We start from the raw sequence: 10,895 nt of genomic DNA on the forward strand, positions 1-10,895 counted from the left end.
GTTTCAGTAAAGAGCCAGTCTCAGGCCCCACAGACTTCTGTGTTACAAGTATGTTCAAACCTACCTGTATTTCCAAAAAAAGGACCTGGTCTCAGTTAAAAACAGTCTGATAAAACTAGCAGCATTTGCCTATGTTAAGAAGAGATGATGGAGGAGCAGACACAGTAGTTTCAGGGGCCACTGGATTAGAAAAAGTGAAGGATGAAGAAACCTTCAGCATAACAGTTCTGCAAAGCAGAAATTAAAGATCAGTTAAAATGAAGGCAACACAACTAGAATTAGCTACAGCTGGGCTGCGCTGGGCTGCGGATGCAGAGCAGCGGGCAAAGCCAGACCCGTCTTACAGCACCACGGAGACGAAAGCGGCCGCCAGAGCGGGGTCGGCGACGGCTGTCAGTAACAGAAGATTCAGACCCCCGTTTTCACCTTATATCCAACCATACGGTCTGCACAGAGCCAAATAAGCTTGAAAGCACTCGTGCCTGCCATAGCGACGCACGCTTCACACGCGCTAGCACTGTCCGACTAGAAATTCCCTAAATTAAAATAAAATAATAATAACCAAGTTTAGCTTAATGACTTGAATTAACTTATTTTTTTTTCTTTAGCTCCTGCACCCGTTCTGTATAGGAACTGCTCATACTGGATAGTCCATTCGTTATCTATTACGGGGATAAAGTTCCAGTAATATATTGGCTTGTTTGTGCACGACCAAGTGCTGTATTTTATAGCCTGGGGGGAGGAGAGGGGCAGATGGGAGTGTTCTCTTTTCCCCAGAAAAGCCAGTGGGTATGGATAAAAACATTGCAGTAACAAAAGATCCTTGCCATGAATATTAAGTAATACAGAGTATTAAGTAATAGAGTCTTCTATATTGCAGTCGACTCTCAGTAGAGAGAATGGGGGAAGGAAAAAAAAAAGAAAGAAAGAAAGATTTCTGTATTTCTGTTAGCCATGGTCTATGGGGCATAGGTAATGCCAGGGGGCTCTTTGCATTAGGTTATCTTTCGTTGGGCAATTTACTCCTTTCCTAAAGGAAACTCTCCTCGCAGGACACTATTTCACCCCTGCACAAGAGAAGGGCAGAGGAGGAATCTTCCAGGAGCTCCCGCATTTTGAGAAGAGTTTAGAGCAGCATGAGTTTACAGCTACATGAAAATATTTTTCAAACAGGGTGCAAACCAGACTCCCCATTTACCTGCCAAGATTCCAGCTCAGTACTCTGCATTTCCCTTACCAGAACAGCTGGCTCAAGCAGCTAACACAGCAGGAAGCATGATTCCTTAAACTACTTTAAGTGTTAGTGACGCATACGTTCTAATCAAGAGTTGGCATCTTTAACATTCTTTGTATTTATTTTAAGAAAGCATTTTAGTTAATCTAAGCAAGAATATTCAAAAGCTACTGTGAAGAAAATACATTTTTGTTTCTGCTAAAACTTTTCAGAATAGATACTGAACACTTTGCCAGCTCATTCAGCAGACATCACTTAGTTACGTGGCCAAGCACCATGGAGTGAAGAATTATACAAAAAAAGCTCTAATTAAAATCTTGTAAAGACAACTTCTATCTTCTCTGCCAAGGACAAGCAACACGGCATTATCAGTGAAAAGCCAAGACTGAAAAGCTTAGCCAACACCCAGTGGGTCAGAAAAGCCATTCCCCAGACAGCTTCAGCATATTTCTTTACAGTCCTTTGAAAGGGCAGTCACCAAATGTCAGAAAAAGGATGCACAAGGGTTATTAAAAAAAGAAAGCAAGTTTAGAAATTCCTCTATGACCGCACCAAGTACAGCCTGACAGTCAAGGGCATTTCAGCCATGTTTTCACCTGTGCTACTCACTGCATAAAACAAAGCAAACATTAAAAAGCAGAAGTTTTGCATAAAAATAAATTTTTGTAGTTCTCCTCTTAAAATTACTGTACAAATAAATAAATTAATGTCCATTTAAATACAACCATTTGGGAAACTGGAAGCAGGCAAGACTCCTAATTCCGTCTCTTCTGATCAGTCTACTCATTCCAAAGGAATTCGAAGTTGTTTGCCATCTCCAAGGTATCCAGACCACAGCAGAACACAATACCTGCAGAGGAAACATGCCAAAAATGCAAAATAAAATGCTTATCAGTAAGAGCACTGGCCCATGCCAGAGGTGGCCTAACCCAGTATTCTGCCTTAGAATTATTTAGTAGTATATGTTTAGGGAAGAGTACAGGGCAGGCATGTAGTCAGCAGGCTTTCCTTCAATTTCTAGCAGTCTTCAGCTTCAGGACTTCCTAAATCAGAGGTTATACCTATATCCTCACCTTCTAAATTCACAGGGTGGGGGAGAACAAAAACCCAGACCTCATTCAGATGTTATCCAAACTGCTTTGAAGAGATTTATAATTTGGCTACCCTACTCTGTAGGCTTCATGGCCCCAGCATTCAGCTAGCTTCCTGCCCAAGAGGAGAAGAAACAGGACGAGGATCGAGACAGACAGACGGGGCTTTTCAGGGAAGTTTCCTGAGATTGCAGGAAAGCATTTGATGCAGTACCACATGAGAAACCATTCAATAAATAGGAAGAGGTGGAGATTAGTAAAAAAACAAAACAAAAAAAAAATGTAAGTAGTTAACCAGGCCCAAGGGAAAGTGAAATGGATAATTTGGAAATGAAAAGGCTGGAGTAGAGTTTATCAAGACTAGCACTGGAGGCAGACTCGTTTAATTAATATTTTCATTAACATCCTTGGCACAATTACTAGAAGTGCACTGATGATACAAAGCTTGAGGTGTTGTGACTATTAAAACACAAAAACAAAACCTCAGGATCATTCACTGTTTCTTGCAATAGGATGAAATTCAGTAACAGAAAGGTCATACATCTATGAACAAAAGTTTCTGCTGTAATCCAGAATGTTATTGATTTGAAACAACTCAAGCACAAAAGGCTTCAGGGTACAAAACAATTATACAGTTGCAAAGGATTAAGTGATATAAATATGAAAGAAAAGAGAGGTGATCCTGGAATACATCAGGAGAAATATTTCCAGACTAGATAGCAAATACTTGTGCTTTACAAGGATCTGAAGAGTCTCATCTAGAGCAAATGCAAAAATTGCTTGTACAGGGAGGAGACTGAGGAACCGGCCTTGATGGAGCCGGCCAACCTCGGACAGGGAGTGAGCCCAACAGAAAAAGGCTGCTGCAGGTACAATTGATCTTTATAAATGTTGCAAAAAGCAAACAAACATGTTATATTGCAAAAGCAATAAACACAAGCATGGGCAAACACTGAAGTGATGGCAGAAGTTTGCCCTCGTTTATGGAAAGAGATGAGATTTAGAGTAAAAGGACAGGCTGGCCTAGATTCAGACAGGTCAAGGCCCAGAATAGCAGATCCCCTGAACAAACAGGCATTACAGAGGAAACTAATTCTTTTTTAGAGGTATTTCAGTCCAGTTCTTTTTCCCATATGTTTATCTGGGTGTTAGGACGTTTCTAGCAGTTCTGAAAATTCAGTGATACAGGTTACGCTTGATTTACAGGACTGTGCCCAGTGGGCCAATAACATTTCCCCACCCAGAATCGCCCCCAAATTCTCACATTAAGTAGAGAAAAGGCAGGCAGAGACACTAACCTGACTGTCCTTTGTTTCTATGAGACAGAGCGTTGACGCTTTTTGCCATAGGAGATTTGCCTGATTCGGACTTCTAGCTGGAAGGCATCCAGTCTTTCCTTCGGGTTAAAAGCTAACATATCGCGTAGGAGCTTGCAGAGATCATCTGGCATGGACTTCTTGTTCTTCAGAGGAATTTGTAATTTCATGTTTGGATTCTCCAGCAATGCTTCTCCAAGGGGAATAAGCTCCTTTCCTTGGCAGATGTAAGTTCCTGAGTGCAGGTTGGAAAGAGTCAAGTTATACATGCAGAGAAAAGTCCACACAAAATATGGCCATGCGCAGTATAGCTAGGCAATCAGGGAGCAACACATTTAAAAGTTTACTGGAAAAAAAAATCAACTTATTAAGAGGTGTCTGCCAAGTCAAATGTTGTGGTAGGCTTTTTTTTTTTTTTTTTTTTTTTTTAAGGTAATTTCAAGCAGTAATCAAGATGTAACGCTGTTGGCATAACTGTGCATGGAACAGCAGGAGCAAGTTTAAGGATGGCAGAGTTGTCAAGCACTTGTATGGACCATCTGCAAAGACAGCGGTCTGAAATGAGCTTCCTCCGATTTAGTCTGTTGGACCCTAGTAGCACGCTCAAGCTCTAGAGAAGGGAGGGTGATAGGGAGCGATTCAGATCATGCTTGGTTCAGGGGACTTCAAAGGGTTAAAACGCAAAACTTATTTGCTCAGTTAGTCAAACAATTTTCAATTAAAATGACAGCCTATGCCATTTACCCTTAGCCAACTTCTCCCCAGCAAGATTAAGGAAGGGAAATGTAAATTTGCTCCTGGTAATCTGAATAATTCCAGCGGTTGCTGAAAATGATTAACTGGCTTCCAAAACAGACAGTTCGAACAGCTTTGCTCACTCAAGCTGTTCGGCCCCTGCACCAAGCAAAGAATAAATGTTTCAAAGGCAGCGACCTATCTGTGTATGGGAAAGGTCGGCCACGCAAACTCCTTATCTCAAGTTGGCGGGCAGCTATTTTAATGAAATCTGTTCATGCTTTCGTCTCAGCTGCAGCCATTTGCTTGTTTTTGTAGGCAGGAACTAAAACATTTATCAATGTTTGGCATTTTAAAAAGAAATAAATAATAGAACTAAAACGGAACCTACTTGAAAATGAAAAAAAATTAAAAGGATAGTGTAATAGCTTTGCAACATTGCTGTGTAGCAATTCCTTTTATGTTAAAAATCTGAACATTTAAAAGACAGACAGGTACGCTATGATCTCAGAGTCTGGGTAGATGTCTTCAATTATTATGCTAATACGCACAACTGGCATTCTCTCAAGATGGATTTTCCACCGCAATATTCGTTTCTTGCAATCATTTAGTACAAAGTACTTCAAGTGTGCATATACGTGGAGGACTTGTGGAAAGGAGGAGGAGGAGGAGGAGGAAGAGGAGAGAGCAGGCCATCAGACAAGTCATCCCTGAGAGATCTTCCATCTCTAAGCTGCGAGGAGACTCAGCCAGATGGCAATGAAGCTTATCTAAACATCCCCTCCAAGTTTATAATTTGGCTCCTTGGAGCATCCTTTCAATGCTTTGAGTGATCCCATCCCTTTAATATGCCAAGTTAGAGATACAAACTAACTCATCAGCCCAACTCCAGACTGGACAGGTTTTGGTTCTAATGGAAGCATTAAGAGCATTTCTGAGCAAACAGTAGGATATAGATAAAAAAGATGCTAAATCTTCATGGAAGATCATAGCTGTTAGACAGATGCCTCGCCAACAGCTGTCCAAGTTCTCTTTCTCTTACTTACAACTCTTTAGTGTCAATAAGAGCCAATCCCATTTTTGAAGAGCATTCCTAAGAGTAAGGAAGGCCTGAAGAAAAAAAAACTCAGAAGCGATCTCCTCTCAACCTTTAAAGCCTACAGAAATATTTTGAGAAAAATGGTAGAACCTTCCAAACAAGATAATCATTTATAAATATGAGAAGTGTTCCCTCTGACTTACTGAAATAGCCTGAAGACCTGGAAACCCTGAATAAAAAGCAACCAAATTAAGAGGAGCATGTGCTGAAGGAAGGAAAAATTGCTTTACAGTTCTCTGAAAAAGCTTTGAAGAGCAAGAAGCAAGGTGCGTGCAAATTCCTGGAAAGAGCCACATGCTCTTTCCAGTAATATGCCAAAACATTTGTAACGATGCCCAAGACCTTTCAGATGCAGAAGAACATCCACAGACAACAGAACAGCTCTTATCCTCACCAAGCAATTCCTTCTCGGTATCCCCGTCTCGGAAGGTGATCCTCTCAACCATAGCCCAGAAAATGATCCCAAGGGCAAATATATCAGCCTTAGCAGTATAGTGACCTTCCCACACTTCCGGAGCCATGTAGAAGTTTGACCCGCATGCAGAGGAGAAGCGATGCTGGTTCACATTCCCTTTCCCCTGACACACCTTGCTGAGGCCAAAATCTGCTACCTGTAACACATAAAAGAAGCAAAAATCAGTTATTCACGAACACCAAGCTCACAAGCAAGTTTACAGACAGTGGCTCAGTGAATTCCCCTCTGAAATTCACCGTACCATTGCATTAACAGCTGTCAGGTGTCAACCCTAGGGAAAGAAAGAGCTTATATTTCCCGTTAGCTCTCCATTCCCCATTCTTTTCCTGTGGTTTGTTCTGCTTCCTAGGATGCACAAAACAGATATGAGATTGTTATCCTTCTGTAAAGTTCAATCTGATTAAATCTAATTTGGCATTAACATACCTTAAACAACATCTAACGTTTCGAAGAGAGGAGAAGTGGCTCTTACTGTTCCACAGTGAGTGCACTGAATCGCTTGCATTACCGTTCTCATCCATAGTGATTAAGATGACATTGATTTAAATGTCCCTTGACTGCTCTACAGGTCAAAGTACAAATATCATTATTGATCTGAGTGCTCAAGACATGAATTACCTGCAACGCGCAGACCTAATATTTTAGGTGTAACTCCTGAAACTATTGGGATTGAAATTTCAGGAATAAACTGACTCCCAGCTTTAAAGCTGGAAATCTTTCACAGTTCTCTGAAAAGCAGTCTGGTGCTACAAGAAATGCAGTTAGTCAGTCTTCACGTCAGTCAGGGCACCAACCCACACTAAGCAGGATGACATTCCCCACCTCCCCTGAACATCAGCGTGTGCTTGAGGCAGCAATATCGGAAGCGTTAGCAGGTGTAACAGGACAGTGTGTTCACAAGGTTTAAGGGAACAGAGACTATTGCTTAATCGTGGATTGATCATGGTCTCCTTGATTGTCTGGCAGAAGTTAGACAGTCCTGCTCTCAGTAGGATGAGCAGTGGATGAAGGTTGTTAAATAAACACACCATCATGACCTCTTCCCTTCTGAGACTCCTAAAAAAACACAAACCCATTAACTGACATCAGCCCTTTTGAACATGGTTACCACGAGCTGGATGCACGGAGTATCCCGACACTTCCAAGGCACCCTCCCAAAGCATACAGCGCATAAGCATCCAGATCACATACTTACTACTGCACAGTTTTATTCTCTTACCTTTACTACTGGACTTCCACAGCTGTGAGAGATCAAAATATTGTCCGACTTCAGGTCTCTGTGCACGATCTGGTTTCTATGCAGGAAAGCCACGGCGCTGCTCAGCTGCCGCATGAAGCTGTTATTCAGCTGCGCATCTGGGCTGCGAGACAGCAGGTATTCGTTCATGTTTCCACCGTCACAAAACTCCATCACAAACCACAGAAAGCAGGCGGCTTTCGGATCCATGCACCTCCGTCCTTTCAGACAGGTCTCAATTAGCAGCAAATGACTGTCTGATTTCCTGTAACGATGACTAATTGGCTGGAAGACTTGGCCATTCTGCAGAATACACTCCTCCAACTGGATCACATTTTCATGTTGCCTCTGGATGCTTTGCAGGGCCCAGAACTCTTGCAAAGCCAATTCTACGTTTTCAGGCACATTGCAGTGCATTCTTTTTACTGCCACTTTCTTTCTAGTTTGATTAACAACTGCCTCGTAAACCACCCCGTAGCTCCCTCGGCCCACTTCTCGAACGATGCTGTACTTGGCTTCTGCAGCCATCTCTCGCTCTGGCCCAGTGAATAGCAAATCAAAGGAAAATACTTGAAGTCATGACAACCAAATTTTCACCTGCAGAAAAACCCTGGAAGAGAAAGGGATACAAAGTTCTAAGAGCTCCCAAACCTGGCAATTTGTCAGTTATCAAGTGCAAATATTTCCAAAAGAAGGCAATTTCAACGATATACACGTCATTATACGATAAGGTTGCACAAGGACTGATGGCTGAATTTTGAGATGGTCTCTATATAGTAAATATTATTGAGTACAGTCCTGACTGCACCGCAGGATGCGACAACACGGGAAGTAGCATTGGTTTGTCTGAAGCAGACAAAGTTCTGTGCGAGGGAGGAAGAGGCAGCTGTGGAGATGCATTCACCCAGCAGGGCTGGAGGGGAGGGCGAGAGCTCCTGGGTAACACCTGAGCCTGCTTCACCGGAATTAACTCTTAAGGAAAGAAAGTTAGCCAGAAACGCCCGTCGGGCGCCCAAAATTTCAACCTCGCTTTCCGCCCACGTGATTGTATTAACCCATCGGGGCTTCACCACCTCCCGGCAGCACTCGCACCGCGGGTCTCGCCCCGGTGCCCGAGGCCCCCGCGCCCCCTCCCGAGGCCTCAGGCCCAGCTCCCGCCGCAAACCCCGCTCCGCTCGCGCCTTTCCCACCCGACTGATCCCCGAGGCCCGCAGCCAGGCCGCCCCTCTCAGCCTGCCCCCGCCGCTAAACCTTCCTCTCCACCCCCTAACCGCTCCCACCCGCCCCCCGGTGAGGCCCCTGCCCCTTCTCAACCTCCCCCCGCGCCCCTCGGGGCCACCTCGCCCCCCAGCTCCCTCCGCCGTGCCCCAGCTGGGCTCCTCTCCCAGCTCCGCCACCCCCCTGCTCCTCACACCGGCCCCCACCTCTGCCCAGCCCGGCCCCCAACCTCTCCCGGCTCTGCCCCATAGCCCCCCACCCAAGCCCCGCCCCCAAACAAGCCCCGCCCCTTCCCTGCCTCAGCCCCGCCCCTCATCTCCATCCACAATGACAAAGCCCCGCCCCTCATCTCAACCTGCGGTCAGAGCCCCGCCCCTTCCCTGCCTCAGCCCCGCCCCTTCAGCCTAGCCCCGCCCCCTCCGACCCCAAAGCCACGCCTTCCGCCCCTCAGCCCCAACGCCCCTTCCCCCCTACCCCGGCCCGGCCTCCTGCGCCAGCACCGCCTCGGCCCCGCCGCCACCGCCCCTCCCTGCCGCTCAGCCGCGGCCCCCGGCCCCGAGCCGGCTGCCGCCGCCGCCGGCGGCCCGTGCTCCGCTCCGCGCCGCTCCTCACCGAGCCGCGCCGCGCGCCCCTGCCGCCCATCGCCGCCTCAACCGCGCGGCGCCCAACCCGGCCCGGCCGCCGCCGCCGCAATTCCCGCCACCGCGGCGCGGCCCCGCCCACTGGCCGCAGCTGGCCAACCAACGCCGAGGAGGTGCGGCCTGGTCCTATCACAAGCGAGGAAGGAGAAGGGGTGCGGCCGCCGCCGGACCAATCGACGAACGCTTAGCCTCTCCCGGCGCTGCCCGCCGGAGCGGGGACTTCTGCGCACGCGCAAACTCCCACACACTAGAACTACAAATCCCAGCAGCCCTTGCGGCGGACGTCGGGAGCCCGCTACGGCCAAACTTCACGCGGCCAGCAAAACGCGTTGCGTCCTGCGGCTGTGGCCAGCGCGCAGAGAGCAGTGGTGGTGCTGGGCGGCCCGGCCCGGGGCTGGCACCCCCCTTGCGCAGCGGCACCCCAGCTCCCTCGCCCAGACCCCCCCCTGAACCCCTCCCCAGGCGCCGGGAGCAGGGTGATGCCGGACGCGGGGAGGCAGGCAGGAGGAGGCGGAGGCCTGGCAGGAATCCCTCGGCCTCCCGGAGGCAGCCGGAGCAGAAATAATCCCCTGGGAGCTCCTGCCCCGGGCGAGGGGACCCTCGTCCTGGAGCATCCCGGCTGCGCCCCGCCACGGCCCCGCACCGAGCGGCTGCGCCCCGCCACGGCCCCGCACCGAGCGGGGGCGGCGGGCGGACACGCGGCCCGTTAATTCGAGGCGTTCGCAGGCAACGCGCTTCGGGGAGGTTTCCTGGGTTTGGGGTTTTTTTTTTTTTTCCCACCCCCCCTTCTCTTGCCTCCTGTTTTCTGATTTCTCATTCTCGACGCGTTGCAGCAGGGCCGCGCGCGCGCGGGGGAGACGGAGGGAGGGAGAGCGGCTGGGAGGGGCGCGTTGGCCGCAACACCTGCAGGACTGAATAGGAGAGAGCATTTTGGGCTGGTTGTTTATTTTTTTTGTTGTTTTTTTCTTTTTTTTTATGGTCCAATTTCACCAGAAAATGGAGCAATTTGCCGATAACCTTAATTTCACTGGGAGCGACTGTGCGTGTTTCCGCAGGCCGAGCGGCTCGTCTTACCCGACTGCGGGGGTCCACGTGCAGTGGGTGTCCCTGTGCTATTTTGGGGTGCCGCACGCCCTCTCCAGCACCCCGAAACGCCCTGGGCACCACGAAAGGCCCTCCTCGTGCTGTCCCTGCCTTATCCCCTGCTGTTAAACATCAGCGCTGTCCCAGCTGCAAATTTGGCCAGCGTTCACGGATCCAGCACGGCCCGCGGCGTGAGCGGGAAGGGTTTGGCCACGCTGAGATTTTTTGGGGGTGGGGAGAAGAGAGGTGAGCTTAGATGCGGGTGCCAGAGCTGCACCGGTTGCCCTGGTCCTGTTTCTGTTCAGTAATAAAGATACAGCCCTTGATGGGCACCTGCTCGCGGTTCCCTCCCTGGCTCCGCTCCCGGCACCGCGGGGATGCTTTTGGGGCTGGTGCCCCCAGGATGGAGGCGTCTCAGATGTCCCGGCAGCTCCAGAGCTGCAAGAAAAGTGGAATATCATGGTTGTGGCTCTTCTGCAAGCTGCCTTTTCTCTGTACAGAGAGCCAGAGGGAGAAGGGAAAGCCTGGCCAAACCACCCCCAAAATCTCGCCTCTGAAATCTTCCGTCTTTCTGAGACAGCAGAGGTGGGGGGCCAGTTTCTCGCGGTCCTCTCGGGCCAGTGCGTGATTAAATGCAGCCACCAGGCTTTGAGGAAGAGGCAGATAAACTGGAGAGTCGTCCAGCAGAGCAAAGGGGATGAGAAGAGATTTGGGAAAAAATAAATACATAAAATAACGTGATTAACGAGGAGCAGTTGGGAGGACT

At 48.4% G+C, this 10,895-nt stretch overlaps 1 protein-coding gene across 1 annotated transcript; it reads right to left on the reverse strand.

Moving 5' to 3' along the window:
• Positions 1-1,950: 1,950 nt before the first annotated feature.
• Positions 1,951-7,715, reverse strand: LOC134139019 (serine/threonine-protein kinase PDIK1L-like). Its single transcript, XM_062573314.1, has 4 exons — positions 7,170-7,715; positions 5,870-6,086; positions 3,624-3,876; positions 1,951-2,084 (listed from the first exon to the last, which is right to left on the reverse strand). The coding sequence occupies exons 1-3, from the start codon at positions 7,713-7,715 to the stop codon at positions 3,641-3,643; spliced, it is 999 nt and encodes a 332-aa protein (XP_062429298.1). The 3' UTR covers positions 1,951-2,084; positions 3,624-3,640.
• Between the last annotated feature and the right edge of the window lie 3,180 nt (positions 7,716-10,895).

This window comes from Rhea pennata, chromosome 3 (genome assembly GCF_028389875.1).
Source record: "Rhea pennata isolate bPtePen1 chromosome 3, bPtePen1.pri, whole genome shotgun sequence".
NCBI classification, from domain to species: domain Eukaryota; kingdom Metazoa; phylum Chordata; class Aves; order Rheiformes; family Rheidae; genus Rhea; species Rhea pennata.

Excerpts from the sequence above, each read along its gene's own strand:
- LOC134139019 (XM_062573314.1), bottom strand. The coding sequence starts at position 7,715 with ATGGCTGCAGAAGCCAAGTACAGCATCGTTCGAGAAGTGGGCCGAGGG. Across the intron at positions 6,087-7,169 it reads GTGGAAGTCCAGTAGTAAAG|GTAGCAGATTTTGGCCTCAG; the intron begins GTAAGAGAATAA and ends TATGTGTTACAG. Across the intron at positions 3,877-5,869 it reads TACCGAGAAGGAATTGCTTG|GAACTTACATCTGCCAAGGA; the intron begins GTGAGGATAAGA and ends ACCTGCACTCAG.